The 23,083-nt window shown below is 40.1% G+C and overlaps 1 protein-coding gene across 3 annotated transcripts in view; it reads right to left on the bottom strand.

Moving 5' to 3' along the window:
• The window catches only part of RNF13 (ring finger protein 13), a 133,648-nt gene that overhangs the window by 65,491 nt on the left and 45,074 nt on the right, over positions 1 to 23,083 (bottom strand). For 2 of the 3 annotated variants that reach the window (XM_036242884.1, XM_036242883.1), the window contains exon 4: positions 21,917 to 22,042. In XM_036242884.1, coding sequence (XP_036098777.1) covers positions 21,917 to 22,042 — 126 coding nt within the window. Of the gene's footprint in view, positions 1 to 21,916; positions 22,043 to 23,083 lie in introns of those variants that run through there. The other variant, XM_036242885.1, reaches the window with a different exon arrangement.

Below are 23,083 nucleotides of genomic sequence, written 5' to 3'. Positions count from 1 at the left end.
AATGCGTGCCCTGTACGTTAAGAGGAGTGTTACCGGAAGGAAGAACAGCGGAGGAGTTAGAAGCACAGACACGTTGAACTAGATTACCTGGACTCAAAATCTGACTCTGGCATGTACCAGCTGTATGCACTTAGGAAAGTAACTTCTGTAAAACGAGCAAAATAATAAAACCAACATAAAGATGTGGCCTGAGGATTAACTTACTTAATATAGGTAAAGCAATTCAAATAGTGCTTAGTGCCTGGCACATATTAAATAAGAGCTAGTTATTGTGGTCGTCGTCACTGGTTTTTATTGTTGCCACTGGAGAGTCAGGGGTGAGGAGAGGTGGAGAAAAGGGGACAGACTGTGCGTGTCTCGAAGGCCACCCAGCAGAGCAGAGGCGGGCCTCTGCGGGGGCTCCCAGCAGGCGCTGGCACAGGGGTGGCGACCAGACAACGCTTAGCACAGTCCGCCAGTGCTTGGGCTGACGGGGGGGGACAGACGGAAGATCTGGAAGCTGTGGTGACAAGGCAGCCAGTTTCTGAGCCTGGAAAACTTGGGGACTACACTCAACCACAATTGGGGAAGCTGGGAAACAACTCATTTTCATATGAAATCTGAGAGGCAGCAAAGATGTCCTACGTGGGGAGACTTCAACAGATCAGAATTTCAGATAACAATTTAGACCTTTACAGCAAATTTAATAATTTATTCCTCCAACAAATATTTGGAAAAATATAGCCATCTGGTTGTTGAAAATAAACTTCTAATAAAACATAATCCATTCATAATTTCTATATCTTTAACATCTATGTGTGAACGCAGTGAAATGTACTTTAGGCGGAGATACTACAAATAAGCAGACCTGTGTACATTTCTGCACTGTACACCTGCAAAAATGGTAAATATGTAACAGTTCACTTTCCTTGAGGGAAAAGAAACTTGAAAAGAACCCAATTTTTCTATCAGACAGCAGTCTGATGCTCATATAAAACAAAACACACTTGAAACAAGAATATTTTTGCCCAGCTGGTGTGGCTCCGTGGTTGAGCGTCGACCCTGCACCAAGAGGTCGCTGGTTCGATTCCCAATCAGGGCACAGCCCAGGTTGTGGGCCTGATCCCCAGTGGGGGACATGCAGGAGGCTGTCACTCGATGTTTCTATTTCTCTCTCCCCCTCTCCCTTCCTCTCTCTCTCTCTCTCTCTCTCTCTAATATCAATAAAGAAAAAATAAATAAAAAAAGAAACAAGAACATTTTTAATTTGAAATGCATTTTGAGATCTAAAGCCTTTACCTGAATTATAGTTTTTCCCTTGCGTTAAAAATAATTTGTGGAATTTGTGGATGGAGGTGAGAAAAGAAGAGAAATGGGGGACATCTGCAATAAGGTCAACAATAAAATTTAAATAAAAAAATAATCTGTGATGTGTGAACAACTATGAAAAGGCAAGTTCGGAACAAGGATTACTTCATGCAGACAGGTGGTACTCCATGAACACATACATGCATCTCCTGTAGATGCTAGTGTTTCTGTCTTTAGGTGATGGCAAAAGATGTCTGACTCAGAACAGTAGCTATTTTAAACCCATTCACTTCTAATTTTAATGATAATACAAACTTAAGCTTAGTTGATTATTTCAACACTTTTATTAGAAGTGCAAAAAGGTCATTTATTATAATTAGGAATCTAAAAGAATATACTCAAACACATCAGATTGTAATTCACGCAGAATAAAAATATATGTGATTTAGAGAAAAACTTCAGTGACAAGTTATAATTCTGTTTACTAAAACAAGTAAAGTAGTAGAACAGAAATAGAGAAAGACATAGAAAATATTATAAAAATTCAATTATTCTGATTTAGGGATAAACATTTTAAAAATATATCTATCTTGAGAAGTACCTTGAGTGCTTAGCCACTACAAAGAGAACTACTAAATGGCCTTGAACTCCCATTAATCATATAATATAGTCAGTGACTTTAAAGCATCTTTATTTTCTTCTTGCTCTCAATCTGCTTTCCCACCTAAGAATAACATTGAATTCACATTTTAAAAGATTTCCTATTAATAGCGGTATGCACAAAAACCCAAGAATTAACGTCATATTTTCTGATAAAACATCGAAAGCTTTTTCTTGTATAGCAGGGTGAGTTCTATAGCCTTTACCTGAATTATAGTTTTTCCTTTGCATTAAGAATAATTTGTGGGTGGAGATGGGAAAAGGAAGAAAAAATGGAGTAGGAGAAAAGAAAAAGAAAGAATAAACACATATTACAAAAAGAAAAGTAAGATGCCATTAATTTGCAGGTTGACATAATCATCTACTTAGATGATTCTATAAAAAGGCTACAAGAAGCCTGGCTGGTGTGACTCAGTGGTTGAGCATTCACCTATGCACCAAGAGACCAAGAGGTTACTGGGTTCAATTCCCGGTCAGGGCACATACACGGGTTATGGGATCGATCCCCAGTAGGGGGTGCAAAGGAGGCGGCCAATAGATGTTGATGCTTCTCTCTCTCTCATCAATATTTCTATCTCTTTCCCTCTCCCTTCCTCTCTGTCTGAAAAAATAAATGAAAAACATTAAAAAACAAAATGCTACAAGAAGAAACACATGAGTTTAAAATTCTATATCCAGCTAAACTATCCTTCAAAGATGAAGGTGAGTCCCTGCCATGTGGTCACCTGCTTAGAGCATCATCACAAGACACCAAGGTTGTGAATTCAATCCCTGGTCCGGGCACATAAAAGAATCACCCAAAGAGTGCATACATAAGTGAAACAACAAAGCAATGTTTCTCTTTCTGTCTGTCCTCTCTATCAAATAAATAAATACAAATTTTTTTAAAGATAAAGGTGAAATGAACATATTTCCAGATAAATAAAAACTTAATCTGTCAGTAGCCCATTAAGAAATATTAAAAGGAGTCCTTCAAGCTGAAATAAAGAGAAGACAATAACTGAATCTACACAAAATAAATAGCATCAGTAGGTATTATGAAAACAGTATAAAGATATATATATATATTTTTATCCTCACCCAAGGACATTTTTTGATATTTTGTTCAGATAGAGTGGGAGGGAGGGAGGGAGGGAGAGAGAGAGAAACATTGACATGAAAGGGACACATCGAGTGGCTGCCACCCGCACAACCCAACCAGGGCCGGGGACAAATTGCAACCGAGGTACATGCCCTTAGCGGGAACCGAACCCGGGTCTCTCTGGACCGCAGGCCGATGCTCTAACCGCTGAGCCAAACCAGCCAGGGCTAAAGATATTTTTATTTGTTACTCTTTTTTGTTTTAAAAGACAGATGCCACCCTGACCAGTTTTCTCCGTGGTTAGAGCGTCAGCCTGCGGCGCAGAGTCACAGAATCGAACCGCGGAGTTCGATCCTGGTCAAGGGCACATATCTCAGTTGTGGTTCAGTCTCCAGCCCTGGTCGAGGTCGTGCAGAAGGCAACCAATCGATGTCTGTCTGTCTGTCTGTCTGTCTGTCTGTCTGTCTCTCAGAAGGCAACCAATCGATGTCTGTCTGTCTGTCTGTCTGTCTGTCTCTCTCTCTCTCTCTCCCTCCCTCCCTCCCTCCCTCTCTGTCTGAAGATAAAAACATGAAAAAATGTCCTCAGGTGATGATTAAAAAAACAAAAAACAAAAAAAAACTGGCTGGTATGGCCCAGTTGGTTGGGCATCGTCCTGTGCACAAAACGTTGCTGGTTCAATTCCCGGTCAGGGCACATGCCCAGGTTGTGGGCTCAATCCGCAGTAGCGGGTGTGCAGGAGGCAGCTTATCAATGTTTACATTTCTCTTTCCCTCTCCCTCTCCCTTCCTCTCTCTCTAAATATCAATAAAATTATTTTTAAATAAAAATAAAAGGCAGATGCACAAAAAATAATTGTGTGGATGAGCTTATGACATATAAAGATGCAATTTGTATGACAACAGTACAAATGTATGACAATAATAGTACAATAGTATGATAGGTGGAAAATGAAATATATTGAAACCGAGTTTTTATATATTACTTAAATTGAGTTCATATTAATCTAAACTATACTGTTTTAAGTTAAGATGTTAATTGTAATACCCAAAGCAACCACTATGAAAATAACATAGTAAAAGAAACAACAAGGAAATCAAAATGTATGCTAGAAAAAACACATTTAATACAAAAGACAGAAATTGAGAAAAAGGAGTAAAAGAAGACATATTTACTTTATAAGTAATTGCATTACATGTAAAAAGAGTACCTCAACCTAAAGCCACAGATTGGCAGAATGGAGTTAAAAAACATGATCCATCTATGTGTTGTCTATGAGAGACTCGCTTTCACAATTCAAAGACACAAACAGCTTCAAAATAAATGAAAAAGAAAAAGATATACCATACAAACAGTACAAAACTCGATTTTAAGATAAAAACTGTTACTAAGACAAAGAAAGACATTTTATAATGTTTCCATCAAGAAGATGCAGGTACTATAAACATTTATACACCTAATTACAGAGTTCCCAAACACATGAAGCAAGAACTGAGAGACCTAAAGGCAAAAATACACAATCAACAATAATAGAGACTGCCGTAACAGACAACGCCTATAGTAAATAGAACTAGTCAGATCAACAAGGAACAGAAGATTGAACCGCACCATAACTGACTAGACCTCACAAACTCTATGGAACACTGCACTCAATAATAAACATTCTTCTCAGGTACAACAATAAACATTCTTCACCATAGACCATATGTTGGGCCATAAAACAATCCATGATATACTGAAATCATACAAAGCATGTTCCAACCACAATGGAATGAAATTGGAAACCAGTATTGAAATTTAGGGAATTCAAATTTCATATGTCACAATTAAACAACACATCCTACCCAATCAATGGGTAAAATAAGAAATGACAAGGACAAATAAAAATACTTTGAGATAAATGAAAATAAAACATATCAAAACTCATGGGATGCAGCTAACACTGGGTATTGGACAAAAATCAATATTCTTGCATTATAAAAACAAAAAACACTCAAGCTAGAAACAGAAGGCAACTTCCTCACCCTGATCCAGAACACCTACCAAACCACAGCTAACGCCATACTTAAGAACGACAGGCAGAACGCTTTCCCTCTAAGACAGAAACAAGGCAATTACGCCAATCTTGACACTTCTATCCCACATTACACAGAAGGGTCTAGCCAGGAAAATGAGGCAATGAAATGAAATAAAAGGCATCCAGATAGTAAAGGAGAAGTAAAACTTTCTCTTTGTGCAATGACATAATCTTACATATAGAAAATCCTAAAGAATTCACAAACCACTAGAATAAAGGAGTTCAGCATCGCAGCAGGACATATAATCCATATATAAAAATCAATCATGTTTCTATATACTAACTATAAATTAAGGGGGGGAAATCACATATACAATAAAAGCACAAAGAATAAAACACCTAGGAATAAATTTAACAATAACTGCAAGACTGTACAGTGATAATTATAAAAACACTGAAATAAATGAAAACAAATGGAAAGATATTTCATGTTCATATAGTTTCCCAGACAAGAAAAAGTTAAAGGAGTTCATCACCACCAAATCATTATTATATGAAATGATGAAGGGTCTTTTTGAAGAAAAAGACAAAATATATGAACAAACAAAATGGTAATGAATACATATCTATCAACAATTGAATCTACAAACAAAATGAACAGGCTCTACTGTGATCAATGAATTTCTGCGAAGTAGGGTTCTCTATTATACACAGTCGTCCCCGCCACTTTGCGTTTTGACCTTGGCGGTTTTTCAAAAAACCAAGATAGAGTGAAGCTGTCAAAGTCCAAGAACTGAGCAAAATGGAGATAAGCAACCTAACCCACACCAAGACACATTATCATCAAAATGCAAAAGGTTCAAAACAAAGAGAGAATCTTAAAAACTGCAAGAGAAAGGCAGCTAGTTACCTACAAGGGAGTACCCATAAGGCTGTCAACTGATTTCTCAAAAGAAACTTTGCAGGCCAGAAGGGAGTGGCAAGAAATATTCACAGTGATGAAAAGCAAGAACCTACGACCAAGATTACTCTATTCTTCAAAGCTGTCATTTAGAATCGATGGCCATATAAAGAGTTTCCCAGACAAGAAAAAGTTAAAGGAGTTCATCACCACCAAACTGTTATATGAAATGTTGAAGGGTCTTTTTGAAGAAAAAGATAAAATATATGAACAAACAAAATGACAATGAATACATATCTATCGACAATGGAATCTACAAACAAAATGAACAGGCAGAACAGAAACATTCTCATAGATACACAGAACACTGTGTTGGTTGCCAATAGGAGGGGGGGTGGGGGAATGGGTGAAAAAGGCGAAGGGATTAAGAAGTACAAATTCACTGCTAGACTGACAAACCTCAAAGGGAAGGGGGCTGGAGGGTGGGAAGAAATAAACCAAAGAACTTATATGCATAACCAATGGACACAGACAACAATGTGGGAAAACGCAGAGTGGGGAGGGAGTGGAGAAGAGGGGATCAATGGGGGGAAAATGAGGAACATCTGTAATACATTCAACAATAAAGATTAAAAAATAAATAAAAGGAAAAAGAAAAACTAAAGTCCGACCGATGTGGGTCAGTGGTGGAGCATCGACCCAGACCAATACCAGCCATGAGTTGTCAATCCTCCAGGACCCACAGCAGGCAACAGGCACCATACACCAAAACAGACTGGGAGGCACAGCAGCATTGTTTGATACACACCGACCTGCCTACACACTCCAACATCCCTCACCAGGCCTAGAACTACCAGACTGCTAAAATGGTAAGACAAAGAAACAACACCCAATTAAAAGAAAAGGAGGAATCACCAGAAAAGGAACTACATGAAATGAGAGAAAGCAACTTGTCAGATAAAGAATTCAAAGCAATGATTTTAAGGGTGCTCAAACAATTTGATGAGAACTACAAGCAACTTAATAAGAATTATGAAGAGCTCAGTGGGAACTACTTCAGCTTAAAAAAAGAGTTAGAAGCTATGCATAAAAATCAACAGGAAATAAAGAATGACATAGCTGTTATGAAAAATATCTTGGAAGGGTTCAATAGATTAGAAGAAGCCGAAGACAGAATCAATGACTTAGAAGACAAGGTAGAAAAAACACCCAAATAGAGCAACAAATGGGGGAAAAAATTAAAAAGCAAGAGGAGACGTTAAGGGAGCTGTGGGACAACACAAAACATAACAACATTCACATTATAGGGGTACCGGAAGGAGAAGAATCAGAAAAGGGAATAGAGAACCTGTTTGAAGAAATAATGACAGAAAACTTCCCTAAACTGGTAAAGAAAAAAGTCACACAAGTCCAGGAAACACAGAGAGTCCCAAGCAAGATGAATCCCAGAAGACCCACAGCTAGACACATTATAATAAAAATGGCAAACATTAAAGACAAAGAAAGAATCTTAAAGAAAGCAAGAGAGAGACAGAAAGTTACCTACAAGGGGGCTCCCATTAGACTGTCAGCTGATTTCTCAATAGAAACACTGCAGGCCAGAAGGGAGTGGCATGAAGTATACAAAATAATGCAAGGCAAGGGTGTGAATCGAAGACTACTCTATCCAGCAAGGCTATTCATTCATAATTGAAGGAGAAATAAAGAGCTTCACAGATTAAAAAAAAAAAAAAGCTGAAGAAATTTATCACCACCAAACCAGCACTCCAAGAAATGCTGAAGGGACTGTTGTAAGAAGAAGAAGAAACAGAGAGAGGGAGAGAAGAATACAGGAATAAAATAAAAATGGCCACTAATAACTATCTATCAATAATAACCTTAAATGTAAGTGGCTTAAATGCTCCAATCAAAAGACATAGGGTAGCTGACTGGATAAGAAAACATGACCCATACATATGCTATCTACAAGAGACCCACCTTAAAATAAAAGACTCACACAGGATGAAAGTGAAGGGATGAAAAAAATTTTCCAAGCAAATGGAAATGAAAAAAAGGCTAGTATAGCAATTCTCATATCTGACAAAATAGACTTCAAAATGAGGGCCATAATAAGAGACAGAGAAGGTCACTACATAATATTAAAATGATCAGCCCTGGCCAGTTTGGCTCAGCGGTTAGAGCATCGGGCCTGCGGTCCAGAGAGACCCGGGTTCGGTTCCCGCTAAGGGCACGTACCTCGGCTGCACTTTGTCCCCGGCCCTGCTTGGGTCGTGCGGGTGGCAACCACTCAAATTGTCCCTTTCACATTGATGTTTCTGTCTCTCTCTCTCTCCCCCTCCCACTCTATCTTAACAAAATATTGAAAAAAAAAAAAGAAAGAAAATGTCCTCAGGTGAGGATAAAAAAAAATATTCAAATGATCAATCCAACAAGAGGATATAACCCTGGTAAACATATACACACCAAATACGGGAGCACCAAAATATATTTAAAAACTTCTGGAGACTACAAGGGAGAGATCAACAGCAATACGATCACAGTGGGTGACTCTAAAACCCCACTGACACCACTGGACTGATCTTCTAGACAAAAAATTAACAAGGACGAAGCGTCCTTAAATGACAAATTAGATCAGTTGGACTTAATTGATATATACAGAACATTTCACCTCCAAGCTTCAGAATATACATTCTTCTCTAGTGCACACAGGATATTCGCAAAAACAGACCACACGTTAGGACACAAAGTCAGTCTCTACAAATTGAAGAAGAATGAAATCATATCAAGCAACTTCTCAGATCACAATGGCATGAAACTAGAACTCAATTACCACAAAAACATTCAAACCCTTGGAGGCTAAATAGCATGTTATTAAACAACAAATGGGTTACCAACGAGATCAAGGGAAAAATTAAAAACTTCCTGGAAACCAATGAAAACGAATACACAACACAAAATCTATGGGACAGTGAAAGCAGTTCTGAGAGGGAAGCTCATAGCACCACAGGCCTACCTCAAGAAACAAGAAAAACTCCCAATTGATTTTCTAACCCTACAACTTAAAGAACTAAAAAGTAAACATAAAGAAAAACCCAGGGCAACCAGAAGGAAAGAAACAGTAAAGGTCAGAGCAGAAACAAACGACATAGAGACTAAAAAAACAATTCAAAAGATCAATGAAACAAAAAGCTGGTTCTTAGAAAAGATAAACAAGATTGATGGACCTTTGGCAAAACTCACCAATAAACAAAAAGAGAGGACCCAAATAAACAAAATCAGAAATGAAAGTGGAGAAGTAACAACTGAGCCCACAGAAATACTAAGGATCATCGAAATATATTATGAACAATTATATGCCAAAAAATTGGACAATCTAGGCAAAATGGACAAATTTCTAGAAACACAGTCTCCCAAAACAGAACCAGGAAGAGATAGAAATCTTGAACAGACCAATAACAACAAAGGAAATTGAAGGTGTAATTAAGAAACTACCAGCAAACAAAAGCCCAGGTCCAGATGGCTTCACAGGAGAGTTTTACCTAACATTCAAAGAAGATCTAATACCCATTCTCCTCAAACTATTCCAAAAAATTCAAGAAGACGGAAGACTTCCAAACTCATTTTATGAGGTCAGCATAATCCTAACTCAAAAATTGGATAACAACACTACAAAGAAAGAAAACTACAGGCCAATATCCCTGATGAACACAGATTCCAAAATCCTTAACATAATTAGCAAATCAGATCCAGCAATACATCAAAAAATTATTCATCATTACCAAGTGGGATTCATCCCAGGGATGCAAGGATGGTACAATATTTGCAAATCAATGTGATACACCACATAAACAAAATGAAAGATAAAAACCATATGATCATATTAATAGATGCTGAAAAGGCATTTGACAAAATCCAGCATTCATTTCTAATAAAAACGCCCAGCAATGTGGGAATAGAGGGATCATATCTCAACATAATAAAGACCATATATATAAAACCTACAGCCAACATCATACTTAATGGGCAAAAACTAAAAGATTTCCCTTAAAAACAGGAACAAGACAGTGATGTCAGCATTAGCCACTCTTATTTAACATAGTACTGGAAGTCTTAGCCACAGCAATTAGACATGAAGAAAAAATAAAAGGAATCCAAATTTGAAAGGAGGAAATGAACCGTCATTATTTGCAGATGACATGATATTGTATATAGAAAACCCTAAAGACTCCATCTAAAATCTACTAGACTTAATAAATGAATTTGGCAAAGTAGCAGGATACAAAATTAGCATCAAGAAATCGATAGAATTCTTATACACCAACAATGAACTCACAGAAAGAGAAACAAAACAAAACAAAACAAAAACAATCCCATGTACCATCGTGGCAAAAAATTAAGATACCTAGGAATAAACTTAACCAAAGAAGTAAAGGACCTCTTCACAGAAAACTACAGGTCATTGAAAAAAGAAATAGAGGAAGATATAAAATAGTGGAAGCATATACCATGTTCATGGATTGGAAGAATTAACATCATTAAAATGTTCATACTACCCAAAGCAATCTATAGGTTCAATGCAATCCCCATCAAAACACCAAGGATATACTTCACAGAACTAGAACAAATACTCCAAAAGTTTATATGGAACTAAAAAAGACCAAGAACAGCCACAGAAATCTTGAAAAAGAACACCAAAGTAAGAGGGATCACAATACCAGATATCAGGTTATACTACAAAGCCACTGTAATCAGTACAACCTGGTACTGGCACAAGAACAGGCAGATAGATCAATGGAACAGAACAGAGAACCCAGAAATTGACCCAAGACAATATGTTCAATTAATATTTGACAAAGGTGGCAAGAGCATACAGTGGAGTAAGGACAGCCTCTTCAATAAATGGTGTTGGGAAAATTGGACAGCTACATGCAAAAAAATGAAGCTAGACCACCAACTTACACCATACACAAGAATAAACTCAAAATGGATAAAAGACTTAAATGTGACTCATGAATCCATTAAAATCCTAAAAGAAAACGTAGGCAACAAAACTTCAGACATAATACGCAGCAGAATTGTCACTGATACAACACCTAAGGCAAGAGAAACAAAGGAAAAAATAAACACATGGGACTACATCAGACTAAAAAGCTTCTGCACAGCAAAAGAAACAACAATCAAAATGGAAAGGCAACCCACTGTATGGGAGAGCATCATTGCCAATGATACATCAGATAAAGGTTAATTTCCAAAATGTACAGTGTACTCATACAACTCAACAAAAGGAAGACAAAGAACCCAATTAAAAAATGGGCAGAGGAACTAAATAGACACCTCTCCAAACAGGACATACAAATGCCAAGAGACATATGAAAAAAAGTTCAACATCACTAATCATCAGAGAGATGCAAATTAAAACAACAATGAGGTATCACCTCACACCTGTCAGAATGGCCGCCATCAACAAATCATCAAACATCAAGTGCTGGTGAGGGTGTGGAGAAAAGGGGACTCTAGTACACTGCTGGTGGGAATGCAGACTGGTGCAGCCACTATGGAAAACAACATGGTGTTACCTCAAAAAATTTAAAATTGAACTGCCATTTGACCCAGTGATCCCACCTCTAGGAATATACCCTAAGAAGCCTGAAACACCAATCAGAAAGAATATACATACCCCTATGTTCATAGCAGCACTATTTGCAATTGCTAAGTTCTGGAAACAGCCCAAGTCTCCATCAGTAGACGAATGGATAAAAAAGCAGTGGTACATGTACACAATGGAGTACTATGCAGCTGTAAGAAAGAAAGATCTCTTATCCTTTGAGACGACATGGAGTGATCTGGAAAGTGTTATCCTAAGTGAAACAAGCCAAACAGAGAAAGACAAATATCACATGACCTCACTTATTTGTGGAATATAATGAACAAAACAAACTGATGAAAAAAACTGACCCAGAGACACAGAAGTAGGGTATAGACTGACAAACTGCATAAGAGTGGGTGGGGGAGGGGAGGGAAGAGATAACCCATGGAACTTATGTGCATGTTTGTTTTTCTTTTTTTTTTATCCTCACCCGAGGACATTTTCCCATTTTTTTGTTCAGGTAGAATGGGAAGGGGAGAGAGAGAGAGAGAGAGAGAGAGAGAGAAACATCGATGTGAAAGGAACACAGCGAGTGGCTGCCACCCACACGACTGACCAGAGCCGGGGACAAACTGCAACCGAGGTACATGCCCTTAGCGGGAACCGAACCCTGGTCTCTCAGGACCGCAGGTCGACGCTTTAACCGCTGAGCCAAACCAGCCAGGGCCTTATGTGCATGTTTGTATGACTAATGGACATAGACAACAAAGCTAGGGACGGGAGGGGGAGGGGGTGAATGAGGCAGAGGGTGTCAATGGGGGGAAAGGAGAAACATCTGTAACAAAAATAATATAATTTTTAAAAAATAAAATCAGTAAAGAACAAAAAAGAAATAAAATAGTTTAAGACAAAACACTAAAGAATTACTAACAATGGTAACTTCAACGGGATACCTATGTTTTCATTTTTGTTCTATAAACCACAGGTTTTTGTCTTATAGGCATTATTTTTCTAATGCCCATCTGGGTACTCTGACAACCAGATACATTTTAATCAAGCCAATGTCACGTAATTAACTTTAAATGGAATAATTTTCAACTGGCATGGTTCATTAATAAAATAAATGTAAACTCATTTCACCATTTCTCCAAAAGATAAAAGTAAAATCCTGCTTCACATAACGATAATTGAAAATCACAATACTAGAAAACTAATTTTGTAATAACATATAAAGTATGACCTTAAAATTACAAAAGATCATTTTCTGATGCCTTTTGGTGAAAATATTAATTACCAGGAAACTAAGCCTATTATTGCCTTGAAAAACAGATCTAACAACATTTAGAGCATTCTGAAAATCACTTTATGTTCCTTAAGAAAAGGAACTACCTCGTTTATTTGCATATATCTCAAGCCTAGAAGAATCTTTCTCACATAAATACCTATTTAATGAAACTAAATCACAACTAAGGTGTCTGTTTAGCGCTACTCAACAGAGAGATATGCCACAATAAAGAAAATGTCCCTATATCTGGTTAATTCCCCCTAACAAGGATGCCAAACATTTTATTTCAGGCATTATGGATAATTTTGCTGAAATAGTTTGTATTTTCTCAGCTTCCTCCAGTCAGAGGTACTGAATGCAGCGTGGCCTTTGCCAGTGAAGGGGATCCGGAACCTGCTTCACCAGTCCCGGGCTGGTTTTCTCCTCAGTGCTACGTGTCAATATCACTTCCTCTCTCTCTCTCTCTGTTTACCACCAGCAGGCCACAGCCTCACTCCACCCTTGGTACAGAAACAGAGAAGTAAACCTGAGAATTGTAAACTTTAATAAAAGAAATTCATAAAACTTCCAAGCAGAAGTACATGATTTTAATGCTGAAGCTTCATGACAGTATGGTGGTACAAAGGCATGTTTTCTTGTTATTTTAGGTGATGTTAACAAATGGCACTTTACAACTGTGTGTGTTTGTTTCGGTCTAGAAATAAGCTAAATTTATGTTTCATTAGAAAAAGTTTTGTCAAGACCAGCAGAATCTATATCTGTATGCTGTTATTGGTTTCAAGTATAGCAGAAAACAGAAGCCAGAATCCTTAAAACTTTATTTATTTATTTATTTTTAATCCTCACCCGAGGACATTTTTCCATTTTTTGTTCAGATAGAGTGGGAGGGAGAGAGAGGAACAGAGAGAGAGAGGGAAACATTGAAGTGAAAGGGACACATCGAGTGGCTGCCACCCACACGACCGACCAGGGCCAGGGACAAACTGCAACCGAGGTACGTGCCCCTAGCGGGAACCGAACCCGGGTCTCTCAGGACCGCAGGTCGACGCTCTAACCGCTGAGCCAAACCGGCCAGGGCGAATCCTTAAAACTTTAAAAATCAATTAAGGTCCTGGCCAGTTTGGCTCAGCGGTTAGACGTTGGCCCGCGGACCAATGAGTCTCAGGTTCGATTCAGCTCAAGAGCACAGTTCGGCCCCGGCCCAGTAGGGGTCATGCGGGAGGCAACCAGTAGATGTGGCTCTATCACATCGATGTTTCTCTCTGTCTCTCTCTCCCCCTCCCTCCCACTCTGTCTGATGACAAATGCAAAAATGTCCTCGAGTAAGGACAAAAAAAATTTTTTTTAGTATAATAAATATATGGGTGGATTAAAATTGTGGGTTACAAAATAAATTAGTGAACCTTGGTGATCTTTTAAGTAAAATCAACATTCATACACCAGAGTACCACAGGTAGTAGAGGAAAGTACCGATTCGTGAAACTTTATTATAGGCTGGGAGTTGTGATATACCAGAGCACAAGTGAAAATAAATGTCTCACATGGGCTGCAGTCAGAAAGTCTGAAACCCACTCACGCAGTGGGCTGTTCATGTTCTGCAGGTTGTACGCAGTCAGAAAAGAGACTTTTACTTTTCCACTTACTGCAACAGTAATATTCTGCCACATAGCATCACAAAATCAAAGTCATTCATTTGCAGGTCTTTGAATGTGGCTGTTTCCAATGAACTTTTAATTCTGTATCTGGCACATGAGTAGTCCAAAGATTAAAACTAAAAATTATCTCTTTTTCCCCATCAGTCACAATCAGAAAACCCAAATAAACCTTTATGTGCAGCTACTTCTGATGTATGTTATTAGTTTGAAGTAAAGATGCTTAAACAAAAAACTTTTACTTTATAATTAACTATATTAGTTCAAATAAACTACATTAGTTAAAAGCTGCCAAATATTTAATTTTCAGAATTGTAATTTAAGTTTAACAAAGGTATCCATCTAACATTCTCTAGTTACCTGTGTATATCAACATGCATATTAAAATCAAGAATCTAAGTTCACATTATTTTGGTTACTGATAGGATTCATATCCAATCAAATCTGAATTATTTCTCACCCTAACGCAGCAGAAGCTCCACCTTACCCACCCACCACTGTAAATTAAGCTTGATGGAAGAACGTTTTGTGCAGCAGAAGAATAACTCTCTGAACTTGCTATCAGCCCAGTGGGAATTTCCACCTAAAGACAGGGACTCATCTTGAACTTGAAAAATAACTGATGGAGCAAGTTAGTGAGAACTGGGATGCTCAGCGCCACCCAGTGGCAGGTCTCTGATTACACGTGTCGTAGGCTCTGTAGTAAATGCTCAGCTCCAAAGCAGCTGAAGAAAGAAAAGACATACCCATGAGTTTTCTAGGCTAGAATCAAGCGAGAGGAAAAGAAAAGAAATATTATGGAGCAAAAAGAAAAGAATCTACGTAAAGAAGCAGGAGACGCACAGTGTACTGCTGAGGCTTGTTCTGGCCTTGGCAAAAGTTTCCCGTCACGAGCCTTTTCAAACACAAGACCATAAATGAGCTGCTTTAATGAGCAATCACTTTATGGAACAATTAGCATCACTTTATTAAAACACTTGAAATTATTGTAAAAATGCTACATATAGGAAACTCCCTCATGAAGATAAGATGTTAATACTAACTTAACATGATCTGTATATTAATAAAACCTAAAAGATGAAGACGTTACCTAAGTCTTTAAGTTGGACTGGTTGAAGATTAACAAGTTTAATTAACATGAATAAGTAAGCAGAGTAGTGAGTACTGATATTCATTTTACTATAAACTGTATACACATACATTACAAATACTTTTTCTGTGCATGCTATGTCTCAAAACACAAAAAGGTCATTAGCCACACACACACCGCGCGTGACACAGGTACTGTGTGGTCTGGGGGCCTGCCCTCTTGCGACCACCCTGCTGTGTGCGCTGGGTCGGGCTGTCCTAGCAACCCGAGGCTGCGGCCTAGAGAATCCCGTCCCCACACCCGTCCCCGCGTTGTTTCAGTGTCCCTGGAGGCCGTGCTGAGGGCAGCTACTCCACAGAACACAATGCGGGCTCTGGCGACATATCATCCTTAGTAACGTAAGTTCAATGACGAAAGTCGTCTTTCCCTCTTCTTTTAAACCCCATCTTGCTTCCTTAATTAGACACTCAGTATTTATAGTGTATCTGAGTAATCTGAATATCTTGATTTTGAAGCAAAAGAATGTGTGGGGAAGAGATATGTAAATGAAGTTACCGGAATAACACTGTTCACTGGATTAGGGTAAAGTACATGTAATTTACTATTTTTCAGCTTTTTTCTTGCATTGAATATTACTTTCCTAATTTAAAAAAAAAAAAAAAAAGAATTTCCCTTTGTTGTTTTAATATTAAATAAATTTGTGTATAAAGAAACCAAGTTATCAAAATACAGATATGTTTATCAATTAAAAGGTGGAAGAAAGAAACAAATGAGCAAATTAACTAGTAGCACAAAGCTGTTTGAACCATATATGGGTAGAAACGTTTCCATCCACCAAATATCCTTGAACACATTCTTTATTGGGATCTTTTAAACATAATTCTGAAGTAGATTAATAACAAAGGCTATACATTACTTTGTAGGAATATAGAGAAGAGTAAGAAAAATTAAATAATGACATTAAATGACTTTCAGATCATTTGCAGAGGCTAATTTCCACTCGAGGTCATATTCACCTGATGAGCACCACTAACATACAAGTGCGGTTCTGGAGATACCATGCGAGGCACCCACCAGGAGGCCTGGGAGAGGGTAAGGAAAGGTAACCCTAGAAAGGAAAACTGGGGGACTATTTGTAAGATAAACATCGTTTTTTTGGGGGGAGGTTATTATTTATTATTATCAACTTAGCCAAATAATCCACAAAAAAAAGCTCATGGTAATTTTTTGTAATTCCCATAAAACTTTTGGACCTAGAGAAAAATGTTTGTGGGCGAGAAGACTATCTAGATTTAGAAATACTCAAGAGCATGAAGGAAAATGCACATGAAGCCAATAGAAGGTTCTGATGTTGTTTATTCCCTAACCCACTTACATTTCATTATAAGCCCTCGGGGTCTTCTAAATTAGTTCATTCAGCAAATATTTATCAGTCGTCTACCGGTACCACACACTGTATTAGGCACTAGAACTATAGAGTCTCAAACACGTTCTTCTCTCCCGAGACTGACATGGGATAGAGAGGAGGGGCGGACTCTTCTGCCTCGGAGGAAATCAGGAGAAGATACCTCACCTTAGACCTAAAAGTCAGCTTTCCCAGACAGACAAGCAGAGGGGACATCACAGCTGAAGGACACAGTCAGATCCAAGGCAGGGGAGACTGCTCAGCATGTGTGGGGACGTACACATGTGACTTGAGAGTCGGAAGTGAGGTAAAGTGGGGGCTTGTACCCCAGCCAAGTTTTGTAAAAGTCACATCCCCACAGAAGATGAATATGAACATATTCCTTATGATCTACAATCCAAATTGCACCCCATCCATGGCCGCCCCCGCCCAGAGTGAAGGGAAGAATCTGTCCTTCCAGCCCCTTGACAAAGGCCCAGGTGGCTCTGCAGCTGCAGTTTTCACAGACGACTGTAGAGCAGGAGATGCCGACGGGATTCGGGAGCACATGCACGGCACACGCCGTGTACAAGCTTCCGCAGGGTCCAGTTCAGAGGAAACCGACTACGAGGAACAGCTGAGTCTGCACTGGACGAGGAGGGCAACGGACGGACACCACCAATCTTTATTTCGTTGTAAACGCAGAAGTTTGCAATTTTGAAAAGTTACATTTTATGTGATTATTTTAATGTTCATGAAATAACTATTTACAAAAATGTTTAAATGGCATATTTCTCACTGGGATACAAGTGAGGAATATGAATCTCCTGAGGACTATCTGCCTCAGAATGCTAAAAAGTCATTTTTCTAATTAAAATATTTAATCTAGCCTTAATTTATTTACCAAAGAGCCAGCAATGTTTCTTTAACTTCAAACACTCACCCAAACAAATACTTCCAAATAATTATATTTTGTCACAGTAAAGAACAGCATTTTTCAAAGATAAACAAAGTGACATTATTTTGCTTTTCCTCTAAAGAGCTTTATTTTTCGGAGGATATGGTTTTTCTCAGTGTACGTCGAAGTGACTGTTTTAGAATAACCCTGGCACGTCATCAATACTTCTCGCTGGGCTTCTGGTCACCCCCTGTGGCCAAACACTGCTTCTGAACACGCGCTCAGCTGCATCTCTTCAGGGCAAGATAAATTAAAAGGCTCAGCCGTGCTTCTCCCGACAGAGAGTTAAAAAAAAAAGTGCTTTCTTTATTTCAGAATGTCACAACAGTGCAATTCTCCACCTTCAAAAGAGCATGCGCCTGCTGTCTTACTTGGTCACCTCTGCTGCCTCTAGCCACAGAACACTTGGAATAGTTTCTAACCTGCCATTTCCATTATTTTTAGCACGTGACTTGCATTTCACTTACTTTTACGGAAGAAATAAGAGATGTCTTATTTCATCTTCAAAGAAAATCTAAAGAGTTTACAAAAAGTAAAACCCTGGAATATGCACTACCATTAATCATTTGAAATATCTTGATAAAATTTTATTTCTTTCTCTTCTCTTCTGCTATCTTCAAGGAAAAGGGTCCCTCTCTCCAAGGACAGCTTTGTAAAACAGAGCCAATTCTCATTTATTTGAGATAATTTAGGCGTCACTTTGGATAGGAAGAATGGCAAAAAAAAATAATCTTGCAACACTACCAACCGCAGCATTCTGTGTGGTGCTGAATTAAGCTTTTCTCTATACTCAATCACAGTTTGCTACATCAGGAAAAAGGAAATGAGTTGTTTTTCTGTTTTCTTAAGTCAATGCATTCATAAAAAATTGTAATATATAAATGAACCACTATTTATTATCCACAAAGAGCTATTTGCAATTCAAAAAAAAGTAGAATATCTAAATTGTAAATAATTAGGTTCCACAACATCCCTGCTACAAAACTGCATGGAACCCTCAATTTGAACGCCCAGAAAATGCCGCTATGAGTTCTGATGGGAAGATTGCTACTAAGGAAGCGAGAAGTCTGTCTACCAGGGACTAGCCTGAGACAGAAAATTCTCTCTGGGATGAGATTCCAGTTGTTTTTCTAGTGATCATGATGAATTTATTCTTATCAATTCACTCCCCTTGATATTCTATTTATGAAACATATTTTATTCCTGTGCACTGGTATAACTTGAACTGTTTTTTATAAGCCAAGCCAGAAATTTCACACATCTACTGACAATGAGTAACCATATCACAACGTGACTTATCAGCCAATAATTCAGCTTCTGAAAAGTCAGTGTAATGGTTTATTTTACATGTCAGGTTGATTGAGCTAAGAAATGACTAGGCAGCTCACATAACGTTACTTTGGGGGTGTCTGTGAGGGGGTTCTGGAAGACAGTGGCACCGGATTCAGTAGAACAAGTAAAGAACAGTGTTCACCAGTGTGGGTGGCCAGCATCCAGCTCCAGGAGGGCCCAAAGAAACAAAGAGCAAAGGGAGGACAAATTCCCTCTGGAGATGAGCTAGAGTAACAGCGCAGTCGTCTCCCGGCCTCGGGACTCCAGGACTCACGGCATCAGCCGCGGGCTCAGGCCCTCGGACTGAACCACAGCACTGGCTTCCCGGCTCCCTGGCCTGCAGACGGCGGCGGTGAGACCCCGCACCTGTCACCGTCAGCATCTCTGCCATCGTTACCTTCGATCAACCTGACACCAATGGTACTACACAGTGAGGAATAATGGGACATTTTTTAACATTTTCCTTTTAAAGATGAGAAATCTAAATTGAAACGTTTTTACATGCTTTTTACAAGTACGTGTTTTTAGAGAATAATTTATACACATAAGTAGAAGGTTTATCTATACCACACAGTTTGATTTAACAAATCTTTCCTGCTCTCTCCTACCATGCACTATGATACAAACAAGAAATATAAATATAAGTAAAACGTGAACTCTAAGCTCACAGAAGTGAACTGTATATAATTAAAAGGGCAATGAGAAGTATTTACAAGGGGAAGGGCGGAGCTCGGAGCCGGAATGACCCCCTCCGCCAGACTGGGCAGAAGGAGAGCAGGCTCCAGGGGACGCACGCCCTCAGCGCTTCGACGACAGGCAGAAACGGGGGGAAGGTCGTCCGGACAGAGACCTCGGACAGAGAACAGCAGGGGTAAAGGCACAAAGGTGCGGTGAGCAAGGCACGGCGAGCTAGACACTTGGAGTAGGTGACGAGCGGAAAGAGATGAGATGGAATCAACCATAAACCCCAGGAGAAGTGCTCAAACGACGAGGACCCACTAACGACTCACCAGTCTCCCTACATTCCTGGACTGGGTTTCCACCCTCAAGAATAAATGTTCAATGACAGTACTTCCCTAAACTGTGCAGTGACACCTCTCATCCCCACCTAAAACAGAAAGTTAAAAAAAAGTAAAAATAAAGGTATTCTGGTTTCTAGTTACCGAAGACTGAACTGAGCCAAAAATTACATGGCATAATAGTATAATGAAGCTTGGGATCAGCATTTAGTTTATTTTTTATTTTTTAGAGGCAAAAATTAACGATCAAATAATATTTAATTTTGTCGGAACAGTCTATAATTACTATAGCTTAGTTCTGGATCAAATCCTAAAATGTTTTAAATTCAAACTACTATGAGCAATGCAAAGGCTCTGAAGAGCAGGGAATCTACTTGAAACTCTTCGTTTATTTTCCATTTAAAAGCAATGGAGAGCCCTGGCCGGTTTGGCTCAGTGGTTAGAGCGTCGGCCTGCGGTCCGGAGAGACCCGGGTTCAGTTCCCGCTAAGGGCACGTACTTCGGTTGCAGTTTGTCCCCGGCCCTGGTTGGTCATGCGGGTGGCAGCCACTCGATGTGTCCCTTTCACATCGATGTTTCTCTCTCTCTCTCTCCCTCTCACTCTATCTGAACAAAAAATGGAAAAATGTCCTCGGTGAGGATAAAAAAAAATATCAAAACCCCACGGAGCAGCACTGGTGCGGGGCGCACTGGCGCGGGGCGGGGTGCACTGGAGCGGGGCGGGGAGCACTGGCACGGGGAGCACTGGCGCGGGGCAGGGAGCACTGGAGCGGGGTGGGGAGCACTGGAGCGGGGCGGGGAGCACTGGCACGGGGAGCACTGGCGCGGGGCGGGGTGCACTGGAGCGGGGCGGGGAGCACTGGCACGGGGAGCAATGGCGCGGGGCAGGGAGCACTGGAGCGGGGCGGGGAGCACTGGCACGGGGAGCAATGGCGCGGGGCGGGGAGCACTGACACCGGGAGCACTGGCGCGGGGCGGGGTGCACTGGAGCGGGGCGGGGAGCACTGGCACGGGGAGCAATGGCGCGGGGCGGGGAGCACTGGAGCGGGGCGGGGAGCACTGGCACGGGGAGCAATGGCGCGGGGCGGGGAGCACTGGCACCGGGAGCACTGGCGCGGGGCGGGGCGCACTGGCGCGAATTCCGTTCCCTGAGCTGCCAGCTCAGCCACTCGGAGAGAGACTGTGCGCGGGGAACAGAGCCGCTTCCACAGAGAGGAATCCAACGTCACCACTTACGGACCCGGTGTCGTAGAAGGGTGAAGACAGAGAACTAAAGGTTACTATTTCCATTCCTAGATTAGAATAAGCAAGATTCCGCTACTCAACCATGGTTCAAAGATGCCCAACCGCCACCTGGAAACTCCCAGACCCAACAGTACTTATTATATCCTAGTCAATGTGTTTGTTGCCAATATTACTACAACTGGGAATCATGAAACCGACGCGTCTTCCTCTTGGTACTGTCTGCTAAAAGCTTCAAATGAATTTTGTAGCAAATCAATGAGACACGTAACCCTGCTCCTGAATGTTGTACTTCACTGCCTCCTTCTGTCGTCACTCCTTTCGTTTTTTAATCCGAATAAACAGTGTAAACTTTCCTAAACAAGAGAGCATTTAAGATACTAAACAAACATTAACCAAAAAATAAAAAAGCAAACATTACCTTTACATCGAAGTTACAGTCGAGTCTCCTGATCAACACGATGAACGTGCCGGACGAGTTGTCCTTCAGTGGGGGGGGCACTATCGGCTCACAGGCGTTCTCCGGCTTCGAGTTTATCAAAAAACCCTGAAAAAGAATTGGTAGTGAGTTCTTCTCTGTTAAACTCAAAAAAATCAATTCAACTTGCTTCTATAAACATCGTTTGAACTTATTTCATGTGTTCTGCATTATGCTAGACGAATTATCTGGCAAAACAACAGTTCCCACCCTCCAACTGCTCACAACCCCAGAACTTCTAAGTACTGGGTTTCATAAGTATTTAGTTTTGTTTGTTTTTTTACTCCTCACCTGAGGATATTTTCCCATCTATCTCTACACACAGTGGGAGGGAGAGAGAGAGAACCATCGACGTGAGAGAGACTCATCCATCGGCTGCCTCCAGCACGGCCCTGACCAGGGCCGGGGATGAACCGCAGCCCAGGCACATGGCCTTGACGGCAATCGAACCAGTGACTCTGGTCCTCAGGCCAGCGCTCTAACCACTGTGCCAAACTGGCCAGGGCAGCATTTAGTTTTGTAAGTAGTTCTGTTTTTGTTGTTAAAGTTTTTTAAACACACATAAGCCCATACCTGAAGACAATCACTATTAGCATGTTGGTATATTTCCCAACAATGACTGACATTTCTGAACCAAGCAAATACTGTGTTTTTAATTTTTTTTAATCCTCACTGGAGAATATTTTTCCATTGATCTGAGACAGAGATAGAGTGGAAGGGAGGGAGGGGGAGAGACAAACATCGATGTGAGAGTGATACAGCAACTGGTTGCCCCCCAACAACCTTGACTGGGGCCAGAGATCGAACCTGTAACCCAGGAACATGCCCTCGACCAGGAGTCGAACCTGCGACCCTTCAGTGGAGGGCCAGTGCTCTACCCGCCGCGCCAAACCAGCCAGGGAAAGCAAATGCTTTTTTAAAATTAACTTTTTAATGGTCTCAATCATGTACTTATTTATTTAAAATGAACCTTTAAATTTCTTTTATGCTAGCAAACAATGAAAATGCACACAAGTTCTAGAAACTTTTTCTGTAGAAACACTAGCCTCAGTGACTAAAGGCATTCAGGGGTTCTCAACCTTCCTGATGCCGTGGCCCTTTAACACAGCT

This window comes from Molossus molossus, unplaced genomic scaffold, assembly GCF_014108415.1.
Source record: "Molossus molossus isolate mMolMol1 unplaced genomic scaffold, mMolMol1.p scaffold_m16_p_5, whole genome shotgun sequence".
Taxonomy (NCBI): Eukaryota; Metazoa; Chordata; class Mammalia; order Chiroptera; family Molossidae; genus Molossus; species Molossus molossus.
This window is presented reverse-complemented; position numbering and strand designations above follow the sequence as displayed.